The 19,138-nt window shown below is 47.1% G+C and overlaps 1 protein-coding gene across 2 annotated transcripts in view; it reads left to right on the plus strand.

Moving 5' to 3' along the window:
* CFAP91 (cilia and flagella associated protein 91) overlaps nucleotides 1-19,138 on the plus strand; it is a 431,267-nt gene that overhangs the window by 287,916 nt on the left and 124,213 nt on the right. For both annotated transcript variants that reach the window (XM_086933540.1, XM_086933541.1), the window contains one exon: nucleotides 15,539-15,610. In XM_086933540.1, coding sequence (XP_086789666.1) covers nucleotides 15,539-15,610 — 72 coding nt within the window. The remainder of the gene's footprint in view (nucleotides 1-15,538; nucleotides 15,611-19,138) is intronic.

Here is a 19,138-nt window from a genome sequence, read left to right on the forward strand (position 1 = left end):
ACACCACAGACGCAGCGTGATTCCTCGGTTGCTGCGGCCCTGTATCCGACGCCCGGAGACACCGTAAGCCTCCCGGGGGTGACGGACGGGAGCCCTGACCAGCGGCGAAGGTGTAGAAATTGTGAGGTGAGGGCGCCCATTGTTGTTGTCTGCTCCGGTTGTGCCTGCTACCCCGGAGTAGTCGACCTCCGGGGTTCATATCCTGCTCTGTCGCTTCGTGAGAGGAGATGGAGGGGACAGAAGGCACACCACCGCTACATGCCGTAATGGCAGCCATTGGAGCGCTCCACTCACAGATCATCGCCAACTACCAGGTACTGTCGGCAACAGTGGACAATCTCTGCCGGAGACCGGACGGCGACTTTTCGGCATCATCTCAACCAGCTGTACTACCCATGGAACATTGTATGCTCAACTTTGAGGACCATGTGCGGAAACCGGATTCCGTGTGCGCTGATGATCCCTACAGGACAGATCACGCGCCCGTGAACATTGTTAGCTTCCCCTGTTTGAGCCATATCCCGCTAAACATCGCTATGGACAACCTTGAGTGCCTCAACAAGGTCACCAGTGGCTATCGGAGAGTCTCATTATCCTTCCACGCTTTTCCTCTCTTGCTCTGTGGATATCGTGAACTTTTATCCGTTCTCCGATTCGCTCGTACTGACTTGAACTTTTACAAAAGCTCTGCTTCTCTCACTGTTGTTGTGGTCTGGGTTATAAGTGATCAAGTGGGCGACAGACACGCTGCTAGTGGGTTATGCCGTAGCCATTGCAGGGGTGCAGGGTGGGGGGGGGTTGTTATTTTGCCTTTGTTTTGTTCTATGGTCCCTCTTTCTTTCTTTCTCTCTCTTTTTAGGATATTCTTCTGGGCGACAGGCACGCTGCTAGTGGGGTAGGCCGTAGCCATTGCAGGGGTGCAGGGTGGGGGGTGAGTGGGGGTTTTGTTATTTTGCCTTTGTTTTGTTCTATGGCTCCCGGTTTTCTTCTTGCAGTGTCCGGTAGCAGTGCTTTCGGTTTCATCCTGAAGTATACGAGTGGGTGGGGTCTGGGGTGGGCGGCCACGATGAGAGATTGGCTGTTTTGTTCTTCACCCTCATTGAGCTTACTAGCTTGCGTCTTTACTGTTTCTTTAACTTGGTCCGCGACTACCTTCTTACACCTGCCCGCCTTTCCCATACCTTTGAATGTGTGGCTCCAGATATCCTGTATCTTCTTCTTTGTCTTGCGGGGGAAAGAAGGGGGGGCTAAATGTAAAATGAAACCTTATGAATCTCCTTCGATCTGTACTAGTTTCAATGCACCGTATATCCTTTACCGCTGCCGGACCTCAGGGTTGCCGGCTGAAGAGCTGTGTTATTAGAACTTCTGATACGTATCGCCTACATGTGGTGACCGGCCCCTGGGGTTGTAGGGCTACTTCTGTAATTTTTTGCTGAACGATATAATAAAGGTTTTAAAAAATAAATAAATAAATAAAAAGCATAGGTCTGGTTCTCTGGTAGAGATTAGATCCCATACCTCAGCTGAGTGCTTGGAGAGTGATCTGATATTACAGAGGAGATTCTTGTATATCATACAATTCTCATTGGCATTATTATCAGGGGTGGGCAGGTGTCCGTTTGTGTAGGTAATATGGCTGATGTTATCCGTAAGGATGTTGAACTGAGTGTGGCAATGACAGCAGGAGAATGGCCCTTCTACATAAACGTTTTCCCCGCTTATACATCCCTGTAACGGTTTATCTCGCAGTTTAAGGAGTACCTGTGAGGGGTAGGTTATCCGCCTAGTGTAGGGCAGATCCAGGTTATCAGATATAGCCCCCATGGCCTCTGGCCTCGTGCGGACGCGGATGGGCGCAGACGGGCTGGTCTTTGGCTCGTCTTCGGCGCGTACTTAGGCGCCCCCATGCGCGCAACGCTGCGCGCTAGAGCTGACGAGTGGCTAAATAGCCCTTTGTGCTTAAAGGCTAGAGCGCTAACCGCTCGACTCAACTCTCAGGAAGTGCCTGGGCGTGTCTCTCTGGCTCTTACCTGTCCCGCCCTCCGCTCAACGGTATTGGATACCGAGTCGGACCGGGGCGGACAGGCTGCAATACTGAGCAGAGACTTCCTAAACGAGCCTAATGACCCTGGCAGCTCCGAAAATGATCGTAAGTGCACAGTGGGTGAGTGTATTAAAATTATTAATCAATTCTAACACATAAGTGAAGTTAAAAATTCGTAATCAATTTTAAAAAAGCGTGACAAAGAGTATCAAGAACAACGCTTCCTGGGACACCTTTACCCCCCTCAATGAAAATTATATCAAAAAGGAACTTCGGATTATCAACCCTTCTAATCACTTCAATGACCCGTCACCACCGAACATCTTCAAATTAGTAAAGGACGATATCGCCCCCTTCTGGACAAAGATCATCAATGCTTCTTTGTCACAAGGCATGATCCCAGAATGCTTAAAAGAGGCTCAGGTAACCCCTATATTAAAAAAAAACACAGCTGATAGTACAGATCTTAACAACGTCCGACCTATCTCCAGTATACCTACTCTTGCCAAACTCCTGGAAAAATGCGTCCAGTCACAACTATGTGTGCACATCGAAAATTTCCATCTCCTGGACCAACATCAATCTTGCTTTCGTAGTGGGCACAGCACTGAATCGTCCCTCATTCACGTGATATATGACATCTTAACAATGCTTGATCAAAATTAATCCTGCATCCTTGGCCTTTCCTCCACATTTGACACTGTCAATCATGACAACCTCCTATTCATTCTAGAGCATAGGATGGGCCTTTCAGGTCAGGTGCTGCATTGGTTTTCGTCCTTCTTGCAACACAGAACCCAAAGAGTTAAAACGAACCACTCCCTCTCCCAGCCATCCCCGGTCAGCATGGGGGTTCCCCAAGGATCCTCCTTATCTCCCATTCTCTTCAATCTGTTCCTGGAACCATTAGCTAACGTTCTAAAATCCTTGGACATTCAGCTCCATATGTATGCAGACGATACCCAACTCTATCTGAAAATCTTCTTTCTGGAGGACATCACTTCACTCAACTCTACTCTTGTGACTACCCAACATTGGTTAACCAAGAACCATCTCCTGCTAAACACCTCCAAAATAGAATTCCTCCTCATTTCCCCTCCGAAAGATACTCCTAAAATCGACCTATGGATGAACCAACTTGCCGCCTTCAACTGCTCCCCCCGCATTATCGGCTCAGCTAAATCCCTAGAAATTACTCTGGACTAGCATTTGAATATGATGTCTCACATTAGCAATGTGTGCAAGGGAGCTAACCACCTTTTAAGGACACTCAGGAATCTCAAACCTTTCCTACCGCAAGCAGATTTCAAGCAAGTGGTCCAAGCGCTTGTCCTACCGAGACTTGACTATGGCAGTGCTACGCTATGTGGCCTCCCTAAATACTCTTTGCCCCCCCCCCCAAAGGCTTCACTGAACGCAGAGGCAAGATTGATAACGGGCACCAAGTGAAATGCACACATCTCTCCGGTTTTAAAATCGCTAAATTGGCTACCCTACGAATCTAGAATTCAACTGAAGATTGCCTGCCTTTCACACAAAGCCCTCCACTTCAAAACCCCCACCTACCTTGCACAAAAACTAGAACTATCTGGAGGAGGTAGATTGTCAAGGAGTGCCAATTCCCTCCTCTTGAAACCACAGATCTTCCGCAAAAAGAGAACTTGCCAACGAGCCTTCTCTGGCTCTGCTCCTAAAATCTGGAACTCTCTTCCACCCGAAATTCGGAGGATCTCTTCCAAGGCTGCTTTCAAATTGGAATAAAAAAAGTCCTCATTAAGAAGTTCTTACCTTAATAGGAGGGGCAATTCTTTTTGCTCTAAGTGCATCGGACATACTATAGCATCGTTCCTTATTCCAGTATATGATTATTATTTTGATTTTGATTATTATTCCTGTACATGATTATTGTGTTTACTCCCCTTAAATCATTATGTTACATCGTTTTGCCCATCCTTCTCTCACTCAGGTGTATAAATGATGTATTAGATGCTCACCACTTGAGTCAATGCCTATTAGAAGCCCAGTTTCACTCATGTTTAGATTTTATTTTGGTATTGGCTATTATTCCTGTATATGATTATTACACTTACTTCCCTTACATAACTACGCTCCATCATATAGCCCACTCCTCGTCCACTCAGGACTTATAATTGAGTTGTTACATGTGAACTATTTGATTCAATGATTATTATACTCCCAATGTTTGACTCATGTTTTGATTGTTACCTTTCCCTGTAACTGTAAAGCGCTCTGATATCCTTCGGGATTTAATCTGCGCTATATAAAACTTTATAAGTAAATAAAATAAATAAATACATTATCTAGACGACTGGCTTCTCAAAGCCCCCACTTACGAAGCAGCAGGGACATCCACAAAGCCTGTCTGCAACTATTCAGAAAATTCGGCCTCACTTTAAATGTGGAAAAATCAATTCTGCAACCATCCCGTCGGCTGGTCTTTCTAGGATCTATCCTGGACACCATAGAAAACAAGGCATATCCTAACTTGGAGAGACAAGAAAAGCTGATGTCCTTGGCAAATCGGATCCAAAAAAGAAGCTATCTTTCCGTTTGCCTCTTCAAATCTCTCCTAGGAATGATGTCTTCTTGTATTTCCCTCATACCTCACTGTCGGTTCCACATGCGTCCTGTTCAAGAAGCTTTAAACGAGCCATGGGTGCAGACAGAGGGCACATTCGACTTCTGATCCAAACTACTCCTTCCATGATAGTGGCTTTGGACTGGTGAAAACAACCTCAGTAGTTATCTCGGGGGCTACCACTCATATCCCAAGCTGCTCCTCTAGTAATAACAATGGATGCATCCCTAGAGGGATGGGGAGCTTTCCTCCAAGATTTGCAGGTCAGCGGGAGATGGCCATCTTCCCACTGAGATCTTCATATCAATCTTCTTGAGTTGAGAGCAGTCTTCCTGGCACTACAAGCATTCCTGACAAGAATCCAAAACACACCGGTGCATGTCAGAACAGACAATACCACAACAATGCACTACTTCAACAAACAAGGAGGAACACGTTCTCTCCTGCTCTCAGGAAGCCCAGCTTATCTGGCGCTGGGTGATTCATCACAAGGTGCACCTATCAGCAGAGTATGTTCCAGGGAAACAGAACGTCATTAGAGACACATTGAGCAGACTGAAGATGACCTGCCACGAGTGGGAATTGGATCAAAGCACTCTAAACAACGTCTTCTCCCAGTGGGAAAAGCCGAACATAGATCTGTTCGTAACACCAGACAACGCGAAATGCCGGTACTTCGCAAGTTGGCGTCACCAGCAGGGTTCATGGGGGAATGCCATTTCAATAGCTTGGTCCGGCATATTTGCTTATGCCTTCCCCCCATTCCTTTCCTTCCAAGAGTGCTGAAGAAGTTGAAAACAGAATCCTGCAAGATCATTCTAATAGCACCAGCCTGGCTGCACCAGCACTAGTACACAGAGCTTCATCTACTTTCACTCAAGCCTCCGATGCATCTCAGACCTTTTTAGTGCCTTTTAACAATGAACCAGGGACAAGTATACCATCCGAACCCCAGTTCTCTCAAATTGTCAGCCGGGCTCCTGAGTTCCAGGAATTCCAACACTTAAAGATCCCACAGGAGTGTAGACAAGTGCTGTTCAGAGAGCACTAACAGGGCTTACTCTTTTAAATGGAAAAGGTTCTGCATGTGGTGTACGGAGAAGTGTGGCCCACTGGTTAGAGCAGGCAGACCCTGAAGCAGAGGTCAGACCCGGGACCAGGGTTCAATTCCCGACGCGGCAGGGTCTTGAGCTCAAATGTCCACGGACTCGATAATTCTCGCTTCGGTGCCTGACCTAATCATGGGTTCACACTCTGCAACTCTGGGCATTAAGCTTGCTTAATCTCCACAACGGCCCCCCCGCGGCGGGATGCCTGGCTTTCACCTTGGGGATGCCCTGTAGGGACTATCTCACAGGGAAAAGCCAGGACGGGTTCCCAAGGCAAGCGCTTAGAGACCCCTGGGTGATAAGCGCTATATAAATCCAATATACAATACAATACAATACAATCTTCAAAAGTCGATCCTCTCCCCTCACCACCAGAGAAAGTTTTGCCTTATCCACTCCTCCTGGCACGCTCTGGTTTTACTCATGCTTCAATTAAAGTGCATTTAGCTGCCATCTCTAGTTTCCGCAGATCAGCTAATGTTCCATCTCTGTGGTCCTATAGACTGGTCAAGCATTTCTTAAAGGTCTGTTCAGGATGTTCCCCCCAGTAAGGGCACCTCCACCCACATGGCAGCTGAACATAGTGCTAAGTCAACTAATGAAACCCCCCTTTTAGCCGATTCACAAGACAGATATGAAGTTTCTATCCTGGAAGGTGGTTCTCCTCCTAGCCCTCACTTCCGCGAGGGGGGTTAGTGAACTCCAGGCCTTTACTACCCTGGAGCTTTTCTTATAATTCAAACTTGACAAGTTTATTCTACGAACAAAACCCAAGTTCATCCCCAAAGTTCGTTCGGACTTTCACCCTAAAGAGCAGATTGTTCTGAAATCCTTCTTTCTGAATCCACAGACTGCATGGAGCGGGGTCTACACTCTCTAGATATAAAAAGGTGCCTGAAATTTTACTTGAACAGGACAAAGTCTTTTCGCAAAGCGAACCAACTTTTTATAGCATACAGTGCACCTAGGAAAGATTTTCCTCTTACTAAACAGAACATTTCCAGATGGTTATCGAGTGCCATTATTTTCTGTCATCAGCAAGCGGGCCACCCTCTGATGTCAAGAGTTCGTGCCTACTCTACTGGAGCAATATCCACGTTTACAGCGATGTTTGCTGGAGTGCCCCTACCGGACACTTGTAGAGCAGCGACTTGGTGAACGCTGCACACATTCCCCAAGCACTACTGCCTGGACGCTGAGAATAATCGAGATAAGGCAGTAGGACTGGCGGTTCTCAGACATTTTTTTCAATAAGGTGAGCCTTCTTTCACTATGTTTCCTTCCCACCATCCTCAACAGTCTCACATTTTCGATGGTGTACATGTTTATTTTCTATGACTTTAATGGTGTTTCTTTATGAGTTTATTGAAGTATGCAGGCAGTACGAATTTGAGTGCCTATATGCAGTTACTATATGACACAAAAATGTGTTTTCTCACTGTTAGCTACTCTGATTCAAGCATGTGAATCTATGAAAGTTCCAATACTGGAGTAAGAAATAAGTTACGTACCTGTAACTGTAATTCTCCAGTTTTGGAATATTTCATAGATTCACATGCGTCCACACTCACCTCCACTGGAGAAAGCTCATTTGGATATCTCAGTTTTTTAATCTTTACGCACTTGTGCTTGAGAAAATCTGAGGGACTGGAGCTTCTCTCAGGAAGGTTCTACAGGGTGGTGTCTACTGATTGCCTAGTTCTAAGTTTGGTCATTTTTTACTAAAGGACAGTGATATATTACAAACATTTTAAGGCCTAAGGCCCTAGGTTCTATGTATAATAGAACATTACTTTTAATAATACCGGGGACTCCCACCTCGCAGACGGGGAATGATTCAAGCATGTGAATCTATGAAAGATTCCAATACTGTAGAACTACAGTTACAGGTAAGTAACTTGTTTCTTTTTCACTAACAGGACATGTAAATCCTAAACGTACATGTCCCACTTTTTAAATACACTGCATCCTGCTCTCTGGGATGTCCAGGGCTACCTTAGGGTTGACTTATGTGTATTAAAAAAGAAGGTCTGGGCCTGGCAAAAGGTTTATTTTGCCAGGTCAAAATGGCAGTTTAAAACTGCACACACAAGCTGCAGTGGAAGGCTTGAGACAGGTTTAAAAGGCTACTTAAGTGAGTGACCCATTAAGTGCTGGAGGCATTTAATTTACAGACTCTGGTTACACATAGTACCACCTTACTAAGGACATGTAGGTTAATTAAATATGGCAGTTGTGGAGAAGCCAATGCTAACATGTTCTAAGGGGTGAGCACATACACTTTAGCTCTGATTAGCAGTGGTAAAGTGCACAGAGTCATAAGGCCAGCAAAAACGAAATCAGCAAACTATGGAGGAAGAAGACAAAATGTTTTGGAGAAGACCACCATTAGGATGACAGGTTTAACAATAGAGAATTGGAAAAGCATTGTGGAATTCACTATTGACATGCATAACAAATATAAAAGTTACCAAAAAGAGTTAACTGATGTTTACTTTCTCAACAGGCAGTATTTGTAATATGTTTGCCTTGCTGCTTTTAACTCACTGATGGTAGGTCTAAAGAAAGGCCAAGTATGACATGGGCAATGTGTTTACAAATAGAGAAAGAAGCAAGCAATAATGGCATAGAAACAAGGCATATCCCTTCCTCAGGTTAAAAATATTAAAAGTCATTTGTTGTAGACAGATGCCAAGGATTGTTACTAGTTTTGGTGCATAACCCATACACCATAGGGTTGACAAGTGTATTTATTACGACCCTGCCTTGGATACTGCCTACATTTATATTTAACTATAGAGCTGCACACAACTCGTCAGAATCAAGTTTCTTCATATGTTTAATTTAATAAATGTAAAGGTAGCATTCAATTCTGTGCGGGGTTTTTCAGTTCCCAAATTAGACAAATATTCGAAAACTGGCACACATTTTGTCCTGATTACAAAAGAGTTGGGTGGCCTTAACAAGGCCATGGGCAGATTATACACTGTATACTTTAATGTGGTTTTTTAAATTGGCATGTATTAAACCGATTTACCTACTATATTATGTGTTGATAAAACGTGATTTGCTGTGAATAATTTTGCATAGTGAAGTATCGATAAGCTTCCAGTGCGATGAATAGCATAGATGCTCCCCTGAAGATACACCTAGTAGTGTAAATACAGAAAGTATCTGGTGCACAGTGCTGGCTCACTGGTGTTAATAGTACACAAATCAAATCTTTATTTTATTGCGCAGTTAGTTAAAGCCATTGAAATTCGCTCAGACGTTGGTTGCGGCCATAAAACCAATTAGGAAATAGAATTGTAAACTGTATTACATCAACAGAACAATGATTACGCAGCTAAAGGCTAAAATACATTCAACATCAGCGATTTCAGTGTGCCAAGCTGAACGCAGATTGCTTTAATCTTTGTTACCCTCCCTTATGATCCGCAAAACCGGTACTTCGATGCTGTCTCGCCCCATGCCAGTGTTCACATTCCTGGTGCTGCAGTCGAGTGGGATCGCAAGGAAGGCTTCTAGAGCGGGTCCTGGTCAAAACCAACTCAAATAAGACAAGTAACAGGTAACAAAGGTTAACCAATCGGCAGCACTGGACGTCCTGAGCGGCACGGGGCTGCTGGGATACGTCCTCTTTCTTAACTAAGACCCTTCTGGCCATTTTCAAACTCCTCTAATCCGTTTTAGCCTGTTCGGAACCTACAAGAAGCCAGAGGAAAAACAGATGAACCTGAACTGGCTAACCGTGGGACTTTGCACAAACTACAATCAAGGGAAACAGTAGAACCCTACGCATTATCGAAATTAGGAACTCTTATTACAAGGAAACATGAACTCATACTTGTACCATACATAGATACAGAACCCTTCCATTCTTGTATGTTTGTTCAACCGGGTGGGAAAAGAGACTGATAACCTCAGGAAACTCCGGGCGGTAATAATCCTTGCCTCAGTGTCCTTAAGAGAACTAAAACTTTCCTTCATGTTTACTAGGAAGTTTTTCATTCTATGGCAGGACCGGAGGCGAGGATTATGCTTGTTCAAAGCTTATCAACCACCAGGGAGCCCATGTCTACGACTGGTTTGAAATAGGATCTTTTGAACATGGAATCTGAAGACCTGTCCTCAGCATTAATTATATCCTCGAGGCGGCCCGAGAGAAAAGGCTTTGGAGGCCATCGCTACTCTGACTGAATGGGCACCAAAGTGCGAGATGTTCATGCCCGCCTCATGCATGACCCATCTGAGCCATCTAGGCATGGTGGGAGAAGAACCAGCCTTGAAGGGTTTCCTGAGAGAGATCAATAACTGGTTCTCACTGTGACTGCGGTTTTTGTCTGTCATACTTCCGTAAGCATTCTGACAACGCACTACACATAGCTTGGTGTACCTGTCGATGGCAGGATTCAAAATTATCTTGGAGCCTGACTTGTGCGCCGGTAAATAAGGAAGGGTGAAGATCTGACCAGGGAGGTCCAGGGTCCTCACGTCAGACACTCCTGCAAGAGACCAAGCACAGAAGCATGGCTAGCTTCCCTGATAACTCCTTCCTAGACAGAGATTTATTTGCCTGCCAGGTTTTAAAAAGGGTTAATACCTTTTTGACGTCTCATAGTTTAGAATATCAGGGTTGCGGGGGAAGCAACAGGCGAATACCTCATGAGTTTGCATACAAACGGGTGCTCACCCACCTCGTCCCCTTGCACTGGGGCATAGCCCGCCGAGATCGCTGATCGGTAAGAGTTAATGGTGCGATACACCAAGCCTTCTGTGGCCTGGGAAGCCAGGAAATTCAATATGTGGACCACTTTGCACCCCACGGGATCTGCCCATGCTGCTGACAAGATGTTCTGAGCTTCTCCTGATGCGCCCCAGAGTCTTCAATGTTGCTGGAAATGCGCCACGCCATGAGGGGCATCCGATTCTGTAGGATCAGGGGATGTGGATTTACCTTGGGACCCCGGAGAACCGTCTTATCTTGGGGTAGGATTGTAGAGTCCCAGGAAAGTTCCGGAACAACTGGAAACCAGGACTTGAGATCTCCAATATGGCGTGATCAACACCACTCTCGCTTGGTGTCTTCGGAACTGAGCGACAGGCGCATTATCATGGTGTATGGAGGGAAGGCATAACCCACCTCCTTCGACCAATCCTGGAGAAAGGCGTCCATGGCTGCCGCCTGAGGGTCCTGTTTCCAGCTGAAGAATTTGGGAAGCTGATGGTCTAGGCGAGAGGTGAAGAGATCTGTCGGAATACTCTTGGATCCAGCTGCCAAAGGCTCATGTCTGTCCATGCTCTGGAGCACCAATCTGCGATCACATTCGACGCCCAGGGAAGGTATTCCGCTGTCCAAGAGATGTTCTGATCGAGGCAAAAGGTGCAGAACTTCTAGGCCGTGTCTGCTAGCGCCTTGGATTTCGTCCCCCCCCTAGTGTTTTATGTACCGGACCACTGAGATGTTGTCCATCTTGAGGAGGACGCTGTAGCTGACCTTGTCCTTCATCCAGCACTTGATGATGAAGGAGCCAGCTAATAGTTCTAGGCAGTTGATGTGAAGTCGCTGCTTCTCCGTAGACCACTTTCCTCCTGTAAAGGAATCCCCGCAGCAAGCCCCCCAGCCTGATATGCTGGCGTCTGACTCTATAACTATGTCTGGCGCTGAGCCGAAGATGGCTCGCCCGTTGCAGGCCTCCATATGGTCTAACCACAACCTCATCTCTAGTCTCACCTCCTCTGTGAGAGGAACCTGCTATGTATACTGCAGGCCCTTCCTCAAGTGTGTAGCCTTTAGTCGTTGGAGGGCCCTGTAGTAGAGAGGGCCCAGAAAGATGGCCTGTATAGAGAAAGACAGGAGGCTCAATATCCTGGCGAACTGATGGAGAGAAGTGGTAGGACTGGCAAGGGTTCTCCTGAGCTCCCGACGAATTTTTGAAATCTTCCTGGTGGGTAAACGTAAGTTTTGGCTGACTGAATCTATGACGAAACCTAGGAAGGTAGGCTGCCTTTTCGGTGTAAGGAGGCACTTCTTCTCGTTGATTACAAAACCGAGGTCCTGTAACAAAGCCACGGTCGTCTGTAGTTGGCTTGTGAGTAAACACTGGAACTAAGTCAACAGGAGGAGATTGTCGTGGTATATGATAAGGCGGAAACCGCCAGCTCTGAGGTACTCTATTGCAGGTTTGAGGACCTTGATGAAGCACCAAGGCGCAGAAGACAGCCCTAAAGGAAGGGTAGTGAACTCATATAACTGTCCTTTCCAATAAAACGGAAGAAACCGTCAGTGTGGGGGGAAAATCTGGACCGCCAAATACGGGTTCTTTAGATCTAGATGCACCATCCTGTAGTCTGGGCGCAGGAGGTCGCTACACCTACCAGCTGTTGAACTCCCTTAGGTTGATAACCGGCTGCTGGCCCCCATCGGTTTTGTCCACCAAAAAGACGTTGCTTAGGAAGCCCCTTGGGTGGATGGAGGAACAGGCGATTGCACCTTTGCGTAGCAGATCTCCCACTTTCCTGTCTACCAGGGCGGTCTGGGCTTAGGCAAACACTAGCGGACGTGGGCGGAGCTCTTGCACCAGACACCCATAGAATTCTATGTGGAACCCCCTGAGGGTCTGGAGAACCCATGAATCTGAGGTACTAACCTCCCATTTGGGTGCTAACAAAGCCAGCTTGCCCCCCACTTGTAACTGGAAAGGCAAATTCTCACCTGATTGGTTCTGGAAGTGACCTCTGACGTTGCCTCTGGAGCCTCTGCCCCTCTAGTTTCTTCTGGACTGGAAAAACTCTTGCTTGGGCTGCTCCTGCATTTTCTTGATGCCTCTGGAAGGGGCTTGGGTGTAGAAGCGGCCGGTCGAGCGCCCCCTGCCACAACCGGCCTGACGAAAACCTTTGGGTGGAATACCCTCTTTATGGAGGCTTGTGCCTTGTCGAAGGTGCTGAATGTTGTCACAAATTTGGTTAATTCCTTAACGAAAGGCAACCCGAAGAGCCCCCCATGAGACACTGCACCAGCCTCTGAGGAAGCGAGCTCCCCAAGTTTGGGGTCTACCTTTAGCAGTAGGGGGCATCTTCCTCTCAGTTTCAGTGCTCAGAAATTCGAAGGCACGTTGGGCCCAGCCTGACACAGACTCGGGAGAGAGCGTGCTATTGGATTCCTTAGCTTCTTGTGCAAGGTCTAAGATCTTCCTGAGGGGGCCGCAAGCGCTCCTGGAGGGCTTGTCCTGGCATGCCCTCCATGAACTAACTATCCTTTTCTTGGGTTCGCGGATATATTTCTGCAGGAACGTGGCCATTCTAGAGTCTATCTCGGGTGTGCCCAACACTTTACCCACGAGGTCGGGTCGTGGGCATTCTGCCTTAAGGCTGGCCCTAACCTCTTTTTCCAGAGGTTTCCTAAGTCGGCTGGCTACGAACTGGGCGACCTTATCCCCAGTGATCCACTCCAAGGAACGTCGGTGGAGGAGGTCTCCGGGAACCAGCATATCTTAGGGAGGGTCGTGCCACTTGCAGATGGGCACCAAGGCCGCGTGGGGCCCGCTTCATCGGTGTACTCGGTGGGTGATTCATTACCATCATCCTCCCCACTTTGCAGGCTACCTCGTCCAACGGTTTGGGGGTTCAAGGGAGGGGTGGGCTAGAAAGGCCTTTTTAAGGCACCCAAGTCGATAGCTGACTCCTGCTTGAACTTAGGGGCGCGAGTGAGGGGGTCGTGACCCCTTGAAGGAGCGTTATCAGCGTAGGAATACGCTATTTCCATAAAGCGTCTTTCGAAGGGACCCATGGCCGCCGCCACTGCCTGGTGGATGGAGGCATCCACTGCGCCACAGAACTCATCATCTAGGGGAAGGACCTGCAGGGACTCCTCTTCAACACTATCCCCATCCATGTTACAAAAAAGGGGGCTCCCCAGGTTTGTGGAACAACGGCAAGAGACACTAAGGGGACAGAACAGTAAGCTTCTCGCCCCACAAATTTGGCGAACCTGGGGTCCTGGAAGGTTTTGGCTGGTTTAAAAGCCCTGAGTTTGGCCGCGCAAGCAGGGGAGTTGGGGAGGCTAGGACTCCCCCGGGGGTAGACTCACCCACTTGTAAGGGGTATCCAAAACACCTGAGCCAGGCCCCAAATGGCAGTCTAAGAGACGGAACACAATGATTGATGCAGGCACCAAACAGGCTGCCACAGTGATTTTACCGACCCAAAATAAACGAGTGTTAGGCTGCCCGAGTATCAATACTGACCCGCTCTAGACATGCGTAAAGGTTTCCGGGTGGTACGGGCTGTGGCTCTGCAGGGGGGGGCGCACTGCTGCCAGTTTTGAACCTGACAGGAAAGTATGCACATCCACCGTGGAGCAACGAGATGTGGCCTGCAATGCACGCATTCCCTCTGGCGGCTCCCGCCCGCTACCGCGAGGCCCAAGATTGAGAGGTGCCGTGAATGGAGTGATGAGGAACGCTCGCGCAAGACCTAGAGTTGCAGCGATATCTCTGTGCGCTACAGGCAAAAAAAAACACACTCAGAATCAGAACTTTCAATATAAATAACAGCAACACATCAGTATATCATAGAAGGAAAACCGAAGTTCATGACTGAACGGCTGAGGAGCAGGAAAAGAAAGAGGACGTATCCTAGCAGTCCTGTGCCTCTCAGGACGTAAATGTAAATGTAAATGTAAATGTTGTATACTTGTAAAGCGCACAGCTGCCCCCACCGCGGGCGTCCCGGCGCTGTATACCGCTGGGGAACCCATCCTGGCTTTCCCTGTGAGATGGTCCCTTCTGGGCACCCCCAAGGTGAGACCAGGCATCTTCGGCGTTGAAGGGGCCGTTGTGAAGATTAAGCAAGCTATTGCCCAGAGTTGCAGAGTGGAGCCCAAGGTTAGAGTAGGCGCCGAGGCGAGAATAATCAGGCCTGCGGACATTTTGACCCAAGACCCTGCCTCATTGGGAATCGAACCCTGGTCCCGGGCTGATCTCAGCTTCTGGGTCTGCCGCCTCTAACCATTGAGCCACACTTCTCCACGTCCAGTGCTGCCGATTGGTTCCCCTTTGTTGTTTACCTTTCCCTAGGACTCATGGGAAAGATAGTTTTTTATATGAAAGTTGAACACTGCTGGTTGTGGAAAATAAAGAAAGTAGAGCATAATCCTCGCCTCCGGTCCTGCCATAGAATGCAGTCACGTCTTAGGCAAGTCCTTTACCAGCTTCCAAAAGACAAGTACTAGCCAACACAAGTTTCAACACTTACTAGCCCAACCTGTCATGGTACTTGAATGAAGTCTAAAATAAACTCAGAATGGTGCATAGTCCTGATCAGCCTGAAAGCAGTATGGGTTGCTGCTATAATTGCCTCAGGACGCTATTATAGAAGCTTGGTGTATGTTATATGTCTGTAGAAACATGAGGGAGAGTGTGTGGGTACTTCATAGTGACAAAGAAAATGTCTCCTTTCTTGGATGTTGGTCTCCTGTAAGGAAGTAAAATATTAAACGGTTGAGTGGTAAGTACATTCATGGAGAATAGTGTGTTTTTCACATAATGAATTTCCTTTATTTTTACACCTTTTTTTATGCCCGGGAAGCATTTTGAAGAACCCCAAAAAACATTAAAACCCAAGTGAGGTGTGGAAGGGAAACTGCTACATTACTTTCTCATGTTTTATTGCTTAGAATCCAGAACTGGTAACTCTGCTCAGGATGCAGTTCTCTTTCAGGTAGACCATGAACCTAATCATTTCTCAGGGATGAATCAAAATATTTTCTGTTTGTTTTGCTAGGGTGTCGAAGAACGAGAATTGGCAATTATCTATTTGCAAAAATTAATTCGCGGCAGAGCTGTTCAGAATATGGTGAGTACATGCCTTCTTCTTTGTACTGTTGTTTAGTCTGTAAACCAACGTTATCACGTTTTCATTTTGTAGAGACGTCTATGCTGTCAAGTTTGCTCTTTTTAAGCATTTTCTTAAACTGCGTGCAATTTGTAGCGTGGTCAGGACTTCTCAGCTATTGAACTGAACTTGAGCACCTTATCACTTTCATAAAAAAGAAGCATATCGCATCCACATCATCATACCATCCAGACTGTCCCAAGCATCACTTCTGTTTATTGTTGGGACAGATTATGAATCTACGAAGGTCTACCTAGGAAGAATTTTTTTTACATAGATAGAAGTGGCCTGATGAAAGAGGTAGGAGTTTGAGTAAAACCTATGTGTTTTCCTAGCCAGCGCTTAGTCTTGGTAATGCCCCTAAATATTTACAAGGTTACTGGGTAGTGCTTCCAAGCAGATAATTTGTGGGGGCTGGAAGATCGCAGCAAGCTTGTGTTCCGCTGCTGGTTCTGATACAGCTTCTCCTCATCTTTCTGTGATAGTTTGTTTGGGTTGAGTTGCACCTCAAATCCATTCACTCTATCTAGCATTCTCTCATGTCAAATGTCCAAATATACCAACAGATTGGACTTCTGTCGGTTGCAGATAACACTACAGTCTGGAGACAGTCTGGATCTTTTGTCCTGGTAGCCAAGCAGGCTTCTGCTGTGCATTTTTATTATTGCTTAGCGATCAGCAGTGAAACACAGGCGAAGGAGATGGCACGTCTACTCATGAAAGCCAGTTGAAGAGGTTCTTCTTAAATTTGCTTGGTGTGGTTTCATTACTCGGGCTCTGCCAGGTGAATGTTGTATTGCTTGTCATCATTTGGGTGACTAGATCTGAAGTACAGGCCCTTTTACACCAGGCTCCAACTATCTACTATGACAGTTTATTAAAAGATTTCTTTCTAGACCCCCAGGAGTTCGTGATTATCAAACAAAATCGCAAAATCAGCACTTTTGTAAAAAGCTGGCGATTTTTACAAAAGTGGCCGCACATATTGTCATTCTAAAAACATTGAGGCTGTTCCTTTTTTAATGGCTCTATGCTGTGCTGAGCCAATAAAAGGATTCAGAAAAGGGGGTGGTGATGAACAGAGTGTCTGAATTAAGGAGACCACTCTTACCCAGTCCAAAGATCAGGGCTTTATCCATCACCGTTTTTTAGCTCACTGCACCATCCCAGCTCAGAACTTGGCTATATGCAAATTAGTCTGACCCTGGCCCAGTGCATTATGGGAACAGGGCAGACCAAACTACCAAGCCAATTCTTATACTGGGAAGGAAACAAGCTACCGGGGACCGGTTTCTGGTATTTCAGCCGTCTTCGGCCCGGTTTGCTTGAATCCTGATGGTGCAATGAGCTAGGGACTCACATCTGAGTATACCCTTCCACGCTTATGGTGGACAAAAATGATTCAGAAAAGGGGGTGGTGATGAACAGAGTGTCTGAATTAAGCAGACCACTCTTACCCAGTCCAAAGATCAGGGCTTTAACCATCACCGTTTTTTTAGCTCACTGCACCATCCCAGCTCAGAACTTGGCTATATGCAAATTAGTCTGACCCTGGCCCAGTGCATCATGGGAACAGGGCAGACCAAACTACCAAGCCAATTCTTATACTGGGAAGGAAACAAGCTACCGGGGACCGGTTTCTGGCATTTCAGCCGTCTTCGGCCCGGTTTGCTTGAATCCTGATGGTGCAATGAGCTAGGGACTCACATCTGAGTATACCCTTCCACGCTTATGGTGGACAAAAATGATTCAGAAAAGGGGGTGGTGATGAACAGAGTGTCTGAATTAAGCAGACCACTCTTACCCAGTCCAAAGATCAGGGCTTTATCCATCACCCTTTTTTAGCTCACTGCACCATCCCAGCTCAGAACTTGGCTATATGCAAATTAGTCTGACCCTGGCCCAGTGCATCATGGGAACAGGGCAGACCAAACTACCAAGCCAATTCTTATACTGGGAAGGAAACAAGCTACCGGGGACCGGTTTCTGGCATTTCAGCCGTCTTCGGCCCGGTTTGCTTGAATCCTGATGGTGCAATGAGCTAGGGACTCACATCTGAGTATACCCTTCCACGCTTATGGTGGACAGAAATGACTCAGAAAAGGGGGTGGTGATGAACAGAGTGTCTGAATTAAGCAGACCACTCTTACCCAGTCCAAAGATCAGGGCTTTATCCATCACCGTTTTTTAGCTCACTGCACCATCCCAGCTCAGAACTTGGCTATATGCAAATTAGTCTGACCCTGGCCCAGTGCATCATGGGAACAGGGCAGACCAAACTACCAAGCCAATTCTTATACTGGGAAGGAAACAAGCTACCGGGGACCGGTTTCTGGCATTTCAGCCGTCTTCGGCCCGGTGAGATAAATAACGGTGATGGATTAAGGCCTGATCTTTGGACTGGGTAAGAGTGGTCTGCTTAATTCAGACACTCTGTTCATCACCACCCCCTTTTCTGAATCGTTTTTGGCCACTATAGGTGTGGCAGGGTATACTCAGACATGGGTCCCTTTCTCACTGCACCATCAGGATTCAAGCAAGCCGGGCCGAAGACGGCTGAAATGCCAGAAACCGGTCCCCGGTAGCTTGTCTCCTTTCTGGTGAAGAATTGGCTTGGTAGTTTAGTCTGCCCTGTTCCCATGATGCACTGGGCCAGGGACAGACTGATTTGCATATAGCCAGGTTCTGAGCTGGGATGGTGCAGTGAGATAAATAACGGTGATGGATCAAGCCCTGATCTTTGGACTGGGTAAGAGTGGTCTGCTTAATTCAGACACTCTGTTCATCACCACCCCCTTTTCTGAATCGTTTTTGGCCACTATAGGTGTGGCAGGGTATACTCAGACATGAGTCCCTTTCTCACTGAACCATCAGGATTCAAGCAAGCCGGGCCGAAGACGGCTGAAATGCCAGAAACCGGTCTCCGGTAGCTTGTCTCCTTTCTGGTGAAGAATTGGCTTGGTAGTTTAGTCTGCCCTGTACCCATGATGCACTGGGCCAGGGACAGACTGATTTGCATATAGCCAGTTTCTGAGCTGGGATGGTGCAGTGAGATAAATAACGGTGATGGATCAAGCCCTGATCTTTGGACTGGGTAAGAGTGGTCTGCTTAATTCAGACACTCTGTTCATCACCACCCCCTTTTCTGAATCGTTTTTGGCCACTATAGGTGTGGCAGGGTATACTCAGACATGAGTCCCTTTCTCACTGCACCATCAGGATTCAAGCAAGCCGGGCCGAAGACGGCTGAAATGCCAGAAACCGGTCCCCGGTAGCTTGTCTCCTTTCTGGTGAAGAATTGGCTTGGTAGTTTAGTCTGCCCTGTTCCCATGATGCACTGGGCCAGGGACAGACTGATTTGCATATAGCCAGGTTCTGAGCTGGGATGGTGCAGTGAGATAAATAACGGTGATGGATCAAGCCCTGATCTTTGGACTGGGTAAGAATGGTCTGCTTAATTCAGATACTCTGTTCATCACCACCCCCTTT

Source organism: Lissotriton vulgaris, chromosome 8 (assembly GCF_964263255.1).
Source record: "Lissotriton vulgaris chromosome 8, aLisVul1.2, whole genome shotgun sequence".
NCBI lineage: Eukaryota > Metazoa > Chordata > Amphibia > Caudata > Salamandridae > Lissotriton > Lissotriton vulgaris.